The following is an 18,501-nucleotide window of genomic DNA, read 5'->3' as shown; positions in this document are numbered from 1 at the left end:
ATCCCCTGTGCTCCCTGCTCATGGAATCCTTTGAACTTATTTGTATAACATCTAGGGCTGGGTACTGATACCAACACCGTGACTTCGTTACCGGTTCCTAAACGATACTTTTTTCGATACCAATTATATAAAAAAAAAAGAAATTACATTACACATTACGGCACAAATCTTTTTATTTATTTTTCAGCTCCTACTACGTGAGCCCCGTCTCGGTGCCTGTCTCTCAGCCGATCACAGACATTATTAGATCTTGGTAGAAGCATGCTGCGTGCTGATTGGCTCATTGACGCTGATGAGATTTACTCCTTAGGTATTGAAATTGGGTATTGAATGACAAGGCATGTTTTCGATAACCGATAATTTAGAGGCAATTCGGTCGGTGCCTAATAACCATGTGTCCCAAACAAAGTTGACAAAAAGCGGTCTGTCTTGTGGTCGTGCGAATAATGACTATATTCTCAGGAGCAAAGGCAAAAGTAGTGTGACGCTGTTATATCCCCACAACGCTCTTTGGGATTAGGTTGGGGTTAATCTATATCAACGACGTTCCACTTCTGGGATTGCTTCATTGCCGCCGGAAATTCAGCCGGATGTCCGTCACCTTCCTCTTCCTTTGTGTTGGCGTTTCTGAGGACTATGGTGAACTGCTCCTCAGATCTCTGCAGGGTAAATCCAGACAGCTAGCTAGACTGTCTGTCCAATCTGAGTTTTCTGTTGCACGACTAAAACAACCTTTGAACATACATATTTTACACCAAAATAAGTTCCTTCTCAAGACTATTTTGCAGAGGCACCGTGGCTCTGTCCGGTGCTCAGCGTTTATCTGTTTTTATCAGTTTTTGCCCCCAACGGTGCCTTCCAAGCAGCGCTGCCTGGAAGGCACTGGTTATGGTTATGGTTAGGGTAAGGTTAAGGTTAGGGTTAAGGTACCTTGAAGCCAGCGGTCGCAGCGCTGCCTGGAAGGAGCAGTTGGGGGCAAAAAACACCATTGAGCGTGCTCAGTGCCACCAAAAAGACGATTGTGATTGGTTTACAGAAATGGCAATAAACCAGAGCACATTTTTCTTCCATCCCGGAATGTTGTGTGGACTAGCCAGACCTTCCTCCGCAGCTCTGTGGAGGAAGGTACCCAGCTGTAATGGTTGGATGGATCTACAAAGTGTCTGACTTAAAAAATGTAGCGCTTTGCGCAGCGTCGTCCAGTTTTTACGCATACCCGGTTCTTGGCATTTTCAAATCTGTTCTTATTTAGAACCGGGTTTTGGTTTCCGACCCTAGTTGTGCAACGCTGTAATTGACCTGTTAAATGATGACCACGTCTTGTTTGCCATTGCAGAGTTTCAAAGATTTGAACCCGGGGAAGGTCATTATGCTAACAAGTGAGATAACCACAACAGTTTCTCATCTCCTTCCTCCTGTCTGCCGTTTCCTTCCTGTTCATATCTGTTCTCCACAGCCTCTGTTGTTGTCTCGCGTTACACTCAGCCTGGTACATTACGATCATGTCCCTCATCTCTTTCTCTCGTCCTCGTCCTCCCTCTGCTCCCTACCTGGCACTGAGCTCTGTGTGCTGATTCAGCCCGTTGTGATAATGCATATATAAGAGTTCCCTGCCCTGATTTAAAGGCATTAAAATGCTGCAGGCAGTGGACAAAAGTAATCTCTCTTTCTGCCAAATGCTACATTCAGCTCAGTGGGAGTTAGCGTTGCTAATGCCCCCCCTCCCCTCCTCTCTGGTTTACAGTACGGCGCCTTTCATGCTGCGACAGAAAAATCGTCTATCATCACTTGCTGTCTGATTTTGAATGAAAATATGCCACTATGTTTTCTTGAACTGTGATGAAATATGCATTATGAACCTCTTCAATGTGCCTCTCTCTTTTTATGTTGCAGGCGACACGCCTCATTGCCCGTAGAAGTCTCAGAGATCCCTCTAAACCTTATTGCCCCTCCATGTAGAAGAAGTTACCCCTGTCGCAAATGGAAGTCTGCATCTTTTGGGTAAATCGAAGGGTTTTTATTGAAGTCACCTTTTCTCCATCAGACCACAACTTGCTAAGCCCATTTCCTGACCGACTATCTCATTGCAACAGCTCTGTCCTGATGCTAGTTTTCAGCATCACTCTGTTTATCAGCCTGATAAAACGTCTAATTTGTTGAGTGTTTCTTTGTCTGTCGAGCTTTTCCTCTTCCTCCTGAAGACTTCCACCGCCTACTGTGCACAAGCTGGTAGGTGGCCTCCTCAGCCACCGAATCCACTCTGATAGAAAATGAACAACACTCATCCCAACCACAGACATGAAGTATAAACACAGTATGGGAACGGACTACTTTCTGGGATAGAGCTGTCAGAACACTCCCCCTGTGATGACATATCTCTTCCTTCAAATTCCCTCTGTCTCAGTGGCGAAAGAGTTGAAGGATATCTAGAACTATAAATCAAGGAATCTCTATGCGTGCGTGTGTGTCTCCCACAGGCGCAGTACAGCAGCGGGGGCGGGGGGAGGTTGGGGGGGGGGCAGTTTGCTGCATCCCTAAAAAGCTCATTGATTGCGGTTCACCGGCTACCGGTGTCGTCCGCCAAAAACTGATTGCTGTCTACCATACATGCAAATGATGAAATGAATTGTACACAAACACATTAGATCAGGGGTGTCAAACTCATTTTAGTTCACGGGCCACAGCCCCCTAATTTAATCTCAAGTGGGTCAGACCAGTAAACCTCTCCAGAAAGATCAGAAACTTTATCGGCCACAGAGTTTCTTGTCAGCTTGATGTTGGCAAACGCAAGCTGCTTCTGCTGCGACAGCGTTCTAAGGCCGTTGTAGGAATAAAAATAATGTCACAGACCCGCGAGAGAAGGGTAATATTCAGAGAAAAACTCAGTATTTATAAGATTAAATTCGTAAATTTAAGGGATAAAGAACTCTGAGATTAAAGTGGTAAATTTGGAATTGGAATTCATTACTTCTCTGCAATTTTCACACTTTGCAAAGTCATCCACTTTGGCGGGCCGGTTCTGGCCCACGGGCCATATGTTTGACACCCCTGAGTTAGATGAACGCCCAGGCTCTTTGGCTCTCCGGCACGTTTTTTTCTTGCCGGCGGTTGTGCACATTGCTCTGATCGTTCTGCCCGCTGTTTAAGATCGGCTGCCCCAGCAGGCTGAGCCCGGCTCCCTGCTTCCCCCCGCCCGGGCCGCAACGCCACCTAGACGTGTGACAGCTAGATGAAAAAAAAGGCGACATGCTTAATCTCTAGATGCGCTGCGTGTGATCGAACCGCACTTATAGTTTAGATAAAGTGAAAAACAAAATACTAAACAATTACTGGGAACCAAGCAATCGGCCCCCTCCGCGCAGGCACTGCACTAGTCTTAGAAAATGAGTGACAAGCCCTGCTGCACCGCAACAACTGGGTAGATTACTGCGAGCAGTGTGTTTGCATAAAGCAACTTGCTGCACATACGGTACAGTAATGCCCTGCCTGGCTGTCAATGTCCTTTCTGTGGATGCGCTGTCCCTGGAGTTCATTACAGCGCGAGGCCCTGAGAGCTCTTCAGTAAATGAGGGGAGATGGAGGAAGAGATGAAAACCCTGAGAGCGTTGAGCAGTGGGATGTAGGCTTCAAAAGCTTCATGGCAATTTCAAAGGGGTTTTTATTCTTGACGCCGTGCTCGCTGCGTCTATTGAGTATCCAGCACTGAGCTTGAGAGCAATGCTGAAAGCAGGTTTGTGGGGACGGGGGGGAAAGAGATCCAAAAATCTAGCTCTATAGGCTTTTAAAAGCCAGGAGAGGAAGAACATAGTGAAAGGTCTAATGAGTTGTGCTTGTTCACCATGTTTATTGCTTCTAATTAGCTGTGGAGATAAAGAGAGTACAAAGAACCGGTGCAAAACACTTGTGATTACAGTGAGGTCTTGAGCTGTCCCACTCTATTAGGAAGTATTTGCCAAAAGAACAAGAAGAACAAGTGCACGTCAATTACAATTGCCCAGGGAGATGTGTACCGAATGACGTTTGGGCCACGCTGGAACTTACAATAGGAGGTAGCGTAGTTGTGTAGATTGGATAATGAATGCAATTATGTTTAAACCCATGAGACGCACGGAGGAAGTGACACACTGTTGCCGGTGAAATCACACTGGGAAGCAATATGCCGCTGTACAGTGAAGCCGCTTAAGAGACAGATTATTGGGCTTTTATATTTGGCAGATATAAGATTAAATGTGTAAGCAGCAGGAAAAAGGGTAACAGCAAGAGATAAGGACACTCTCCACTTTTGGACTTTATAGTCGGTACGTGCAGACTCATGGTGATCCTGCTCTTTACTAGACATTATTACATTGTTCCCTTTTAAAAAAAACTTTTATAGAACTTTAAGGAACAGCATTCATGGTGATTCTAGTCTCGCACTGCCAGACCTGTCTCCCCAGCGCTGTGGAGTAAGGTCTGGCTACACCACAGATACATTCTGGGATAGGAGGGGGGGAAGGCACAGTCGTCTTGGGCGGCACTAAGTTCCAGACACTTAAAGTAAAGTGTTTGCTGGATTGTCACTTTTGGAATGTTTCAATATTGTCAAATTGGCAAATCCATTTCCCTCTGGTAAACAGTAAGCAGGGAAGGTTAAATGTGTAGGGCTTTTATGGAAAGAGTGTCTCTGGTAAACACTGCCTTTGTCAAGGTTGAAAGTAGTAATAAAGTTTGCCGTCTGTACAGTCTATGGTTCAGACAGCAGCCTTTGTGTTGTTGTTTTATGATCCTCATGAGTAAACTACACTTCAGGAAAATGTACGTTTCATTTCGAAAAACAAATATGTCACTTTATAGCTGCGTAATATTCACATTATGTGTGTTCTGTGTAAGTTCTCATGACAAAAAAAATATATATATTGACGTGCTAATTAATCACACGATAAAAACATTGGCATTGTTGTGTAAAGACCTAAAGGAGGGCACTTATCTTCTGGTTTAGGCCTGGTCATGGCTTGTAGCTCAGAAAAAACACATTTTCCCAGGAGACCCAAACGCCTTCCAAAGAATCCCTGGTTGTTCAGGAAGGGATGGGCACATGGAGTTACCCTGGAAAGGAGCACCCTGAGACCCATTAATACATCCCAGCCGACCCCCAGTATTCTTAGTTGGGGAAGGACCTTTGGGAGGCATTTCTTGACAATCGGGAAGGAAACTTAGAAAGAACCACCCTCCCATTGAAAAGCTTACAGAACGTACCGATATTGGGGAAGGATAATCAAAATTAGGGAAGGCTAAACCCGGACATTTGATAAGCTTTTCAATGAGAAGTTGGTTGTATCCTGGCCCACTTGGCATGGGATTCTTCCCAAGTGACGCAAAACTTACCTGCTTCCTCCACAGGAATGCTAAGTGCTAGCGAGTACAAGACAAGTTCTACTCCATACTGGTCTGAAAAACTCTCAAAAACATAACCCAAAACCAGGGCCCTAGCTGGACGTGAAAAAAATGCTATTTTTACCGTGAGTGAGGGTCCTTTGATAAACATCACCACAGTACACTTCCCGTTGCCTGCTGGCATGATGGTGATAATTGCATCTTAACCCTGTTGCCACAGGGTTCATTCTTCTTCTGTGGTCATGTAGGTGTTGGGAGTCGCTTGCAATGGTTAAGGCTTTGGACAGAGCTGTCTTTCCTCAATCGATGTTGTTGTCCTGGATTACGTGGCAGTTGATCAAATACTGGGATGGGTTCAGATTAGAGGTCTTCGTAGGTCCGAACCAGACTTGCATATATTCATTTTTAAAACAGAGAGACCCAATCCGAAGGTAATCCTGATCCAAATATTCCCCAGAAAAATTAGACCCAATCTAAAAAGCAGTTGACACAAACACACTCTAATAGAGACTCTTTGGTTCCAATTCGGGTCCTGGGTCAGATCTTGGTTCCTCAAAACCGAGTGGACCCGTGAAGACCTCCTCAAATACCCCTGTGAAGTTGAATCCCTAAGCCAGAACTTTCCTCCTCAGCTGAAAAAGGTCTTTGTCTGACAGGTTCTACAGCCATGTGTTCTTGTTAACCATGTTTATATGAGTTGGGCCCTTCCACCAACATCTGCGTCTCTCGCTCTCAGTACTAAAGTATCTATCTATCTATCTATCTATCTATCTATCTATCTATCTATCTATCTATCTATCTATCTACTGTTGTTAATTTAGAAAAGCAAATATGCTAATTTGTTCCTGTTTTTCTTTGCTCTTGACTTGAAGGGAGTCAGCTTTGCATGTTTAATGAAATCTGACCACCTCTGTGGTGTTGCCCCAGGTAGTCACAACACCATCCTCTAATGCAGTTATTGGTCTTTTACAATGACATTGTTGGTGAAATTAAATTGCCTCATCTGTTCATTCTGCTATTCTTTGGCCCTCTGCAAAACGTCTTGAGAAGTAATAGTGTAGAAAGGGGGATTAGCTGCTTATTGTTTTCCAGTCAGCATGGTTATTGATGCCTTTGTGCATATTGACAATGCATATTGCTCTGTTCCCATTATATCTGCAGGTCTCAGATATCTTTTGTATGATTGTAAAATATGCACAGTGTTGGACGAAGAACCCTTACAACAAATGGCTTATTCCTTAGATTTGGTTTGGTGTAACTTTGCATCTGTTTCAGGGTGCAAAAGATCATAAGCTCATAAGTGGACTGTCAGTTTGTGAGTTTATTAGGATAAAGTAAGAAATACTAAGCAGTTTTTCACCTTTTTTGGGGGGCTTTTTCGAGACAAAAAGCCTGCTGTCAGTCAAAGTTGCTTAATTCAGTCCACGGACTGCCTGATGCAACAAAATATTAATTTGCCCCTGGCTCACGTTGGTAATATTTTGTGCTGAGATGCATAGTGAGTGGCTGGTTTACTCAAACCACAATACCCTTGACAAATGGCTGCGCTGCTTTGCCTCTGAAATGGAATGGGAGTGGCAGTCTGTGATCAGCATGCGGGCTGTGTAGGGGCAAAGTTAGCCTCGCACCACTCAGTCGACTGTGCCTTCATTTCATCTCAGCACCCTTTGATGTCGACTGGCTCACTGATGTTTCCGCCCCCTCCCAAATTTTAGCCCTACATCATTGAACTTGTCAGTGGCTTATGTTTCCATTCTGTACTTTCTCTACGTCTGTTGCACCAACACTTGTCAACCCTGCATTTAAAAAAAAAAATCATTACCGGCCTGCTCTGAGATTGCATTGTAGTCATTCACAATACTTGACTTGGGATTTAGTTGTCTCTGCACCAACAGCGCCTGATTATGAAGACACTGTCTCATTTCTGTCTTGGAAGCAGCCATTGTTTAGTTTGTAATTAAAATCATGTTCAATTTTCTGCGAGGTGCTAGAGCTGAAAAAAAGTTGCTGATTGTTAGTTGCATCTGTATGATTGTTTGGGATTTGTGACGCAGCATTCGGGACATTCAGCTGGATGGGATTTATAAATAACCACAATGCCTATCATTGGAGCTGGGGGAATATTTATAGATTTCCTTGAATACTCTGCCCCAGTTGCATTCATTTGAACACAAGCAGGCGTCGGCAGAAGTACATTCTCCTTCACCAGAGTGCGTGGCTTTTGCTGAGCACATCTACTTTATAGCACTGGTAAATGACATCACTTTTCTTTACCACCGTTATTTTCTTGTAACCCCCTACAGTACTTGGTTTTTGAGTCACAACGCTGTTTTCTAATCTAAGCAATGTGAAAAGGAAAACAACTCTAAAGAGGCAGTACACTGATTGTACATAGAGCCGGTCGATATTGAGCGTCAGCGTCAGTTCTGGCAGGCCAGGTAGTCAAGACGCTGCTAACGCTATTGGCCATCAACACGGTCTCATCAGCTGATCTGCTCCAGCTGTGCTGCATCAGCTGATCTGGATTAGCGCATCAGCTGGTCAACACCCCTCGCTGCTCAATGGCTACACTCAAACAGGGTGCCCTATTTAAAGCAGATTCAGTTTGCTCCTACCTGCTTGCTGCTCGCTTCTTTGCCGCCCACCACCTCCCCAGCTCCTCCTTGTCGTGTATAGCGTGGCATTTGCTTCTATGTCATCGTTGCTGCTCTGTTCATGTGGGGGAATAGTTCAGCTCACACAGTCATAAACTGTGTGAGCGTTCCCTAATGCTGCTGCTGTCCTCTGACTCTCTGCTATTTCATGGTGCTCATGAAAGGTCAGAGGACTCCCTGAACAGAGCCATACCGCCAAAATTTAATTCAGAATTTATTAGCTGAAATGCAATTATTCAATAAAAATTTCCTAAATCATTTTTATTGTCATGTATGTTCTTGACTTTATGGACCTGACAGAAATGACATAAAATCAAAATCACACGATTAATTGAACAGTTTACGTCGATTACGATTAATGAACGGTTAGTATGTTGTTTGTTGTTGTATCACCATAACGCTAGTCTACTGTATATCGACCATGTTTCATTTCTGGGATTGTTCAGGTGCCGCCAGGAAATTCAGCCGGATGTCCCTTATTTCGCCCGGATGTCCGTCACCGTCTTCTTTCTCTGTGTTGTAATTTTAACCTCTGGTGGATTTGTGAGGACTATGGTTAACTGCTCCTCAGATCTCTGCAGGGTAAATCCAGACAGCTAGCTAGACTATCTGTCCAATCGGAGTTTTCTGTTGAACGACTGAAACAACCTTTGAATGTACACGTTCCACCAAAACAAGCTATTTTACAGCGGCACCGTTGGTCCTTCCGGCGCCTTCCAGGATGATTGTGATTGATTTAAAGAAATGGCAATAAACCAGAGCACGTTTTTCTCCCATCCTATCCAGACCCGCCGTGGAGGAAGTCTGGCAATGCGAGACTACCAGAACACAGCTATCCATGCGGTGGTTGGCACTCAGCAGTACCATGTCGACCAGCTTGTTGACAAGAGAGTGGGCGAGAAAGACGCTGGGTTCAGCCGTTTCTGCTCGCTTCTGTTTCCTCTCGCAACGTCAGCTGTTAGTCTTCGTGCGCGGCGTCCGGGATGGAGCTAGACTCCTCGGGGGCCCGTCCATTGCAACTAAATGCAGAATCTCAGTTATATTTTTGAAGACATTGCAAAGTTTATTGCGTTTCTAACTGTAGGTCTGTACAGGTAACTTGCTGAGAGAAGGTGACTGTGAGCCGGGTACAGGGCTCCTCGAGATGATAGTCCTTTCAGTGGCCGTTGCACTTGAGTTTAGCTGACAAAAGGTACACGAATCCCGCTCCCCCCGTTTTTTCCATCAGAATAAAATATAAAGGATGTAGTTGGATATTAGATAATTGCTCTGTTGCAGTTGCATCATTATCTCCCCATATCCTCACTAGACCAGAACGGCTTCTTAGTTTGGGCTCTTAAAGTCAGAGAAACTAACGAGCATCCTTGATTCCCACTGATGGGTTTGTTTGTGTTATCTCAATTATTGGCTCCTTGTCTGTTAATTTTCCAAAAACCTGTACTCTCCTCCTTATATAGGAGCTGGTTGATTTGTGACGTACAGGGCCCAAGCAGACTTTAGCGCTCCGGCAATGATGGGAAGAAGCACCAATTCATCACTATCACGGGCTTACCACCTCCAAAAGGCAGTCAATTAACTTTCCATGTGCCATGAGAGAACGCATAAGTATGTGTGAGCTCGGCCGACAGCCCCATGATGCAGCCTGCCGAGTGTGGACGTGTGAGGTCCAATCCTCAGCCCCACTGGGAGGCTGTGCTCGCCAGCAGGAACTGCACTGGGAGTTTTTGGAGGACATATTGCTGCTCCGTTTAGAGCTGGATCCACATAGATAAATGCCCAGATTATTTACACAATGGTTCTTTCTGTGCCTACTTCTGGGGCTCTAAAATATTTAGTTTTGCAGAGAATGAAAGCTATGTTTCTCTTTGTTTCACAACCACACTCCACAGGACTTTTCACTCCGTGCCACCATTCAGGCTGTTCTTTTATTATTATTGCACTTCAGTATACTCTGTGAACACCAACAGATTGGCTATGCAGTGTTTGTCCTTGTGCTTCATGGTTGATTATTTGATTATTCTGTCAAGTCCGTGTTCTAGTCTTTTTTTTTATCAGAAAATATGTTTTAGCATTCAATCTTGAATAGAGGCAAGGCCCTGTATTTGTACTCAACTGGAAACAGTACTAGGCCCTTTCTTTTTATGTTTGTGGGAGGGGCCTTGCAACCTTTTGAAACGAGAGTTTGGACTAAAATCAAACCCTCCAAGGCTAGTTTGAGTCCCTATTGCTTGCTGTGCAGATGCTGCTGTAATAACCTTCATTAGTGGTGTAACAGACCATAGTTGAGCCATGGTCCCTATGGATCAACGCTCACGATTCAGACTGCATGTGAACCGCGTATCAATTGCAAAGTTTAACCATAATATTAGTGTGAAATAAATGTTTACTGTCGCTGTTACTTAAAGTAGGCTGATAAATCTCTGTGGAGGATTGCCGTTAAAAAATTTCAGTTCACGTGAACATGTTAAAACCAGTTGTATGTTCGCGTGAACGGAGCATGTTAAAAGCAGTCTTGGCTACTGGAGGAGCGGAGGAACTTCGAAAAGCTGTGACGCCGGCTACAGCTCCGTTGTATTTGGTGTATTTGTTTGGTGGGTGAGTTACCTGAGAATACGGGGCTTTGAGCCGGGTACAGAGCACCGCAAGCTGCCGCACGCTTCAGCGGACAATACGGTTAAGTTTAAGTGACAAAAAGTGAGCGTTATGCGGCGACGACAGCTAAGTTTAGGCACCAAGACGACTAGTTAAGTTTAGGAAAGAGATCGTGGTTTGGATTTAAGCACTCCCAAAGAACACACATTTCTGGGGTGAAAGTCCTTTGTTTTCCCCGGGAAAGCGAAATCGCTCACCGGCTTCAACAAGCTGTGTTTTATGACCGTTCTTTCAGTAACATATGGAAAGCATTTAACAAAAAAAAATATTGCCCCTCCTTTTTTTTGTTCTGATCCCAAAATTGCTCCGATCCGTCACTCAAAACCACGATTCGATCCGAACAGTGAGTTTTGTGAACCTTCGCTGCATTACATTTAGAAGCTCCAATGAACAGAGGTTGCATATGTCTTATTGGTTGATGTGTTTTGCATGAGATTTCAATCTGTTTAATGAATGCTCATGTGACCAAGGTCTTAAGTTTGGGCTCACTCATACTAAGTCCTGCTCTTTTGTCATTTTTTACACTCACCTCAGCAGAATCCAATTTCCTGTACAGTTTAGTATCACTTCAGATCCCAACTGAAGCATTGTTCCATGGTTCAAAGTTTTACACGCTCCGATGAATAGCTCATTTGTTGATAGCCATCACTCTAACTTCACAAGCGCACTCAGAGGAGATGAAAGTGAGCGGAGAGATTGGGTTTGAGTGTGTTTTCTCCCCTGAAATGATCCTCCTGATTGTACAGATTTGTGCTGGATGGAATCAGTCCCTTTCTCGTCATCATTGTGATTTTTTTTTTTTCAGTTAAGCCCACCAAGCAGCCCCCGTCCCATCTGGCCTCCTCCTTCTACCTCTCGCTCGGTTTCAGTCTCTTGCTATGTTTCCATCCACACGTTTTTATCCGAATTAAGAGATATCGAATGAAAAATGCTTTATGGAAACAGTAAAATCCGATTTAATTTCATGAATATTGTCTTGAAAATACGTTTGTTCTCATCGGATTTTTTCTTGAGCTATATACGGCTTATGCGATAAACGCTGATGGAAACGTTATTTGCCGAAGAAATAATGAATTGCGATTAAGTTTTAGGTCATTTTATGGTTGCAACCCGCAATAAAACGAAGAAGAAGAAGTTTCAGTTCATTTCCGCCCAGTATTTCTGCTCTGTTTGCCCACATGACAGCTGTCAACAAAAACAGATGTAAGTGGACAAACGAGGAGACGAGATACTTTTTTAATTTAATTTACCAGAAAAATATAACAGCTATTTTAGATAGCAAAAATAAGAAACGCCATCATTTATCAGGAGCTCGCGAAGGAAATGACCAACAAAGGTTACGACAGGGACATTCTAAAACGCTTAACGTGAAAAAGCTTAACGTGGTTTAATGTATCTAAACAACGATCAATCATCACCAGATTTATCATCATGGTCATATCTTGTCATGAACACTTCAGCCTGTCAAAAAACCTAAATCGAAATCCAACGATTATAGAAGTTATCTCACGTTAATGTTTTCTTCATCATTGGCCGTATGGCGAGGAAAAAGCTTAACATGGTTCAAGGTACCTAAACAATGATCAATGATTACCAAATTTCTTTCTCATATTGCTCCCCATAACCACTGAAAACTGTCAAAAACTCGAACCCAAAGTCCAATTATTATGGACATTATCTGACATTAAGCGTTTCTGCTTCATAGAGCCTATGGAAAAAGCTTAACGTGGTTGAATGTACCTAAACAATGATCAATCATCACCAAATTTCTCTCTCATATTACCCATCATAACCACGGAAAACAGTCAAATAATCTAACACAACGTCCAATTATTATGGACATTATCTGACATAAAGCGTTTCTGCCTCAGGGCAGCGGAGCGTCTGGGGGTTGACTCTCCACGGTTCTCATGGGCTTTATAAGTCCTAATGTGAAAAAGCTTAACGTGGTTTAATGTACCTAAACAACGATCAATCATCACCATAAAAATCCTCTTCTATATTGCTCATCATAACCACTTAAAACGGTCAAATCTAACCCAATGTCCAAATATTATGGACGTTATCTGACACATAAACGTGAGATAACTTCTATAATCGTTGGATTTCGATTTAGTTTTTTTGACAGGCTTAAGGGTTCATGACAAGATATGACCATGATAAATCTGGTGATGATTGATCGTTGTTTAGATACATTAAACCACGTTAAGCTTTTTCAAGTTTTAGAATGTCCCTTACGACAAGCCGTGGGACGTCCTGCGGAGTAAATGGAAGGCGCTCAAACAGCGATACACGGCTCAAAAAAGAGAGTTGTCTCGCAGCAGTGCCGGAGGGAAAATAAAAGGCAAGTTCCACCTTTTTGATGAGCTGCATCAGATCCTAGGCCAAAGGCCCATCGGAGCTTAGCTTGGCTTCTAATATTAACAACAACTACTACTTTTGTCTAGCAAAACTTTGTTTGCAAAAGTTCGCTTGAATCTTGTGCGATTCAGTGCAAAAATGAATGGAAACACCTTAAAATGTCTCAAATCAATTCGATATACCAATTTAATCACAAAACAGCATGTGACGTCATTACGCACAAGGTTTTTATTCGCTTTAAAGCTGTTGGATGGAAACACACTTTCACCAGCTTTATTCGCATGAGTTTTTTTTACCAAACTTCAGATAATTCGATTGACAAGTGGATGGAAACTTAGCTAGTGTCTCTGTGATGTGCAGAAACCAATCGATTGTGAATTTGGCTCTGCCGGATAGTTTTTCTGCGCTCCTCTTGGGAGTTCTCGGCGTTGAAATAGGCTCTTTAGGCCAGGGCTTTGCATTGCTGAGAAATGTGAGGGTGTCTGCAGAGTGAGCTTCACTGCTGGCCAGCAGCAGCAGTGACATTGATCCCCCCGAATTCTCCTCATCAGCACCGAACAGATGACATAGAAACTGCTCCACATCAAAAGAGCACGATGAAATAAAATGCCGCAATGTGTTGCTTACTAGATTTTAACAAACGCCCAGCTGGTGTTGCTGTCACAATATGTTCACCACCCACGGTGAATTAGCTGCCGCCCAGAGAAGTCACTTTTGAACACATTAAAATGAATAAACCACCTAAAAAGTGTTGAAATTCTTTCTTTTGAATGCTCCAGTTTGCACTACGTTTGTACAGTTATTGCCGTGAAGCTGGTCTCGCATTGTCAGACCAATCTCCACACTGCAAATGCGTTCTGGGATAGGAGGAAAAAAAATGCTCTGGGTTGTTTGCATTTCTTTAAACCAATCGCAATCGTCTTTGGCGGCGCTAAGCTCCGGACTCAGCGACGGTGGCTCTGCAAAATAGTCTCGGGAAGGAACTTGCGTGTGCAAAAAGAAAACGCCACATACAATATTAAATTAACTGATCACACAATACAGTAACGTGAGCTGGACACATGGTTAAACCTCATTGGCTCTTACCAGTGTATTGCCGCGTGTACTTCGTCTACAGCAATCTCCACCAATCGGTCCCAAAACGTCCCAGTTAGAGAGGAAATGTCATAACCATATTCTTTGTAAATCTTTACACTCATTCCCCCTAAAGAACCAAGCAGGCCTGCCTTGTTTTGCACGATTGAAAATGTTCTGTAAAACTTGCTTTTTTCATCGTGTGGCTTGCTAGCTCGAAGCTCGTTGTTGTTTCCCGTAGTGAAGGGATTTTGAAAACGGCAAAACTCTGAGAGCGGACATCCTGCGTGTGAGCCGCGCGCCGGATGTCAGGCTTTATTCTGGAAATGTACCACCGTTGATCCAGACTACCTTGAAGCTGACAACGAAGGCAATAACTAACTGAAGAGATTATTAAACGGAGGTGGTCACTTTCTTGTGAACTTGTCTTGCTGTTTTCTGCTCTGTTTTTTACATGGGTGTTATAGAAAAAACAATTTTCTCTCTGAAATATCCATTCATTCTTATTTTATTTATTTAAAAGGGACCATGTACAGTTTAAAACACAGATGTCACCATTTGATCCACTGTACTAGATTATAGCTTTAAACTGCAGTCGTCCCTTGGCACGTTTCGTACGATATCATACGAACCCGTTTATGAGGATGTGTTGACTTTATATACAAAAAAGACACACAATACAAAGCAACACAAAATAACAACAAAAAAGAATGAACGCGTGTTAAGTAAAATCACGTTATGAAGCTCAAAAGATAGAAATTAAGTTAGTACTTGTAACTGGAGGAGCCTCTTTGACTACGATTATGAGGGCCGTAAAAGAACGTTTTGAGTGTTTCTTGGCAATGGTTATTCTTAAAGGTGGGTAAAGAGAACTTCTCTCAGCATCAGTCCAAGTTCCGGGACTTTCCATTTCCCCGGCTGTCTGGAAGCAGTTTGTAATTTGAGATTAGGGGCCATCTGGGAGGGTACAGGGTGAAATGTAATCCCAGAGTATTCACTTACTCGGTTTCAGCACAGCTTTTTGGAACAGAACAACATATTGGATTTTTCTGCAGGCATTTCTCTGTGTTATTTTCTGTGATGCTGGGGGATGGCCAGAGATTGTCCAAATGCAGTGTGGTGTTTGCTGTTGTTGAATGTGGTTAGCATCAACAACCCGAGCCCCAGTCCTTCTCTAAACATAGCATGTAAAATGTATAGGGTCCAGCAGCACTCAATGAGCCAGCAGTCACCAAGATATACAGAGGCAAGTTTCCTCTAATGTCTCCTTTCTTCTCTCTGACTATACCCACATTGAACCTGAGAACAATATTGGTGCACTGATTAGAAGCTTTGTTTTTCTGTAGAGCGGTCATTCGCTGCTAGGATTGGGCATCGAGAACCGATTCCTACTTGAAATTGTTTCAAAAAAGTTTTCTTTATTGGAATTGTTTGGAGGATTTGGTTTCAAATCTGATCATGGGTTCCAAATTTAACATGCACAAGTTTTGGTTTCCGTAGCGGCCAGGCGCTTGTTGTGTTGCAGCCATGGAGCACAGTAAGCGGCGCTCTAGTGTGGCTTTATTTTACATTGAAAAAGCCCTGTCAAACTGCAACCCACCTTTGAATCAAAATAAAATGTTCCTCTTATTTGTGAAATAAGCATGTGACCCACCACTCAAAGAATCGGAATCGAGAATCGATAAGAACCGGAATCGAAAGGAAGAATCGGAATTGGAATCAGAATCGTTAAAATCCAAACGATGCCCACTCCTGCATCCCTGCCAGCTCTTCCCATGAGAGGGATTGGCTGGAGATCAAGTGATCCTAAACTCTGTGCTGCAGAGTTGCAAGTTTTGAAGTTGATGAATGTGATTGAGTGTCTGAAATACAGCCAGTTGCCATATATGGAATAAAATTTGTAATTTGCAAAAGTATACCTATTCTAAAAACGCCAACAATGAAGCAAGGAAGTCATTAAAGGAATACCTTACCCTCAAAATGACCATTTGTGTATTATTTAGTCACCGAGCCTTGCCTTGAATTCATGAAGAAAACTTTGTCGTTGTCGCATTCCTCCACGGTGAACGGAGAATCGGTGAGTGATTAATATACAAATCAGTCATTTTGAGGGTGAAGTATTCCTTGAACTTGTTTCCACGGTGGCACCTTGTGACTGACAGCTTCAATTTTACACATTCATTAAGGTACGACTTGTCACGTTTCAGCATCAACAAATTACCATGTTAATTTGTCCTCATTAGTTTAATTATTGTAATAAATCAAGACTATTTCCAAGACGACAGCTTTTGTGCCACTGGGGTGGGGTTTACTTAGCTTTTTTTTTTTGGCTTTTCTTTTCAACTTTGCAGGCAATCATCAACTTGTTTTACAGCCAGAGTGCGGAACATGTACGTATAAATGAACGTCCGTTCCATTCGAGCCCTTGCTCAACGAGTTCACACAATGCTGATTTAGCCTTTCGCTGCCAGTCTGTATTTCTCAAATTCATTTTGGAGCTGTCAATGTTAAAATGCATCATCAGAAAGTGGTATTCTTGTGTATTAAATGCACATGAAAAATAAAAAATAAATGACTATTGAGCCTGAGCATGCTCAGTGGAAAGGTCATTGCCATGGAATCAGGCAATCAGGCAGCAGGACTAGTGTATGGGCAAATAAAAGCTTAATTGCTGCCCTCGGAGCAGCCGAAAGAAACAGCTGGCGTGGAGATACATCAATGGGGAAGTTCATTAGTTAATTCAGGGTTAATGGTATTTCTGGTGCTGCTCTGCTGTTTGACAAAAGGTCATGGGCTCCACCTTTTACAACACCTATTATGTTATGCGTAGCTGCCTGCAGCAGAGTCTAAGTCAAGTCTTAAGTCTCTGAGTTAGAGTCCAAGTCACATCTCAAATCTCTGGGCTAGAGTCTAAAGCCTCTTTCCAACCAAGTAGTTACAGGAACGTAGTTCTAGGAACAGTCCACTTCTAAACAGTTCTACTAACTACTCTCCCCCAAAACCGGTTTCTCCATTTGCATTCACACTGGCCAAGTGGCCCTAGGAACTGACGTTTTGTTATTATAACCCAGCCATCTAACCACCACTATGCGGAAAAGGGAGAAGTCCAAGTCAAGTCTCTCAGCTAGAGTCCAAGTCAAATCTCAAGTCTCTGTGCTAGAATCTAAGTCAAGTCACAAGTCTCTGAGCTAGAGTCCAAGTCACATCTAAAATCTCTGAGCGAGAGTCCAAGTCAAGTCTCAAGTCTCTCAGCTATAGAGTCCACATATATTGCATTCAGCACTTCTTTTGTTTGGGCCTTGTTTTATGAAGTTTTTGAAGCCAAAGATTCTGATGAATGGCACAGCAGCAGCCGTTGCGGTCGACATATTTGTTGTTCATTCTCACGTGTGGCTGCGCGCAGCTAATACGTTATGTATTACATAAGTAGGTCATAGGTTATGCAGGGAGGGGAATAACATTCAGCTCATCAGACGTTTCCTAAAAATGTAAGATTGTTCATGAGTCCCGCATCTCGAGGTCGAGTCTGAAGTCTTTTGAAGACAAGTCTCAAGTCAAGTCTCAAGTCACTATGGGTGCAATTTAAGTGCAACTCGAGTCCGAGTCTCAAACTCGAGTCCCCGTGCAGGCACTACTGAAGCCACATGACCAGAAATCTCCCTCAGCTGCAGTCATAGAGCTTGATCATATCTGTGTTGTGTTGCTTTGTGTCGAAAGTAATTAGTGATGGATTGTTTTGATCAGCGGGAGGGAAGGGTGCAATAGTTCCTGAAACAGCTTCACTCCCAACCCCACCCCCCCCACACACACACACACACACACACACAACACACACACACACACAGATGTACACACACGTCTCTCCTACTGACGGAAAATGCCTAGGTTCAGTACGAGCCGGCCCTAATAACAAGGGTGTGTGTTTCAGTGTGAAGGGCTGTTATTTTCGGACATGGGAGCAATTTAACACATCGTGGCACATTGTGAATTAAAGTAAAGTAATTCTCTTTCTCCTTCTGAACAAAATTCTTAATATGAAATCTGACATTAGACCCAACCGCTGCCAAAATGACCTTTTCCCCACGGCCGAACGACTTTATCCACCTTTGTCTTTGGCCATAGTTTTTTGGGCTTTGGAACTTTTTTTTTTTTTTTCTTTTTTTTTACAAAGCCTCGGACCTTTTGTCCTTTTGGCTGTCACTGATGAGGCCAGTTCCATTTCAAGCTCCTAGATCCGATACAGTCTTTTATGTTACACTGTGCATAAAGAAAGTTGAAAAACCAGATGATAAAATAAGTAATTTCCTTTCAAATAAGAACCTGTGTCCTTTCTGATTCATTCAAATCAAAAGTGCTTACCATGAGTGGGGATTTACCTGTGATGCTG

The 18,501-nt window shown here is 43.2% G+C and overlaps 1 protein-coding gene across 5 annotated transcripts in view; it reads left to right on the top strand.

The window, feature by feature from the left end:
• Positions 1-18,501, top strand: part of iqsec1b (IQ motif and Sec7 domain ArfGEF 1b) — a 241,601-nt gene that overhangs the window by 65,886 nt on the left and 157,214 nt on the right. For 4 of the 5 annotated variants that reach the window (XM_039797022.1, XM_039797023.1, XM_039797027.1 and 1 more), the window contains exon 3: positions 1,894-2,001. The exons of the other annotated variant lie outside the window; for it this stretch is intronic. In XM_039797022.1, the coding sequence (XP_039652956.1) occupies positions 1,894-2,001 (108 nt within the window). The remainder of the gene's footprint in view (positions 1-1,893; positions 2,002-18,501) is intronic. 5 annotated transcript variants of the gene reach the window in all.

This window comes from Perca fluviatilis, chromosome 4 (genome assembly GCF_010015445.1).
Source record: "Perca fluviatilis chromosome 4, GENO_Pfluv_1.0, whole genome shotgun sequence".
NCBI lineage: Eukaryota > Metazoa > Chordata > Actinopteri > Perciformes > Percidae > Perca > Perca fluviatilis.
This window is presented reverse-complemented; position numbering and strand designations above follow the sequence as displayed.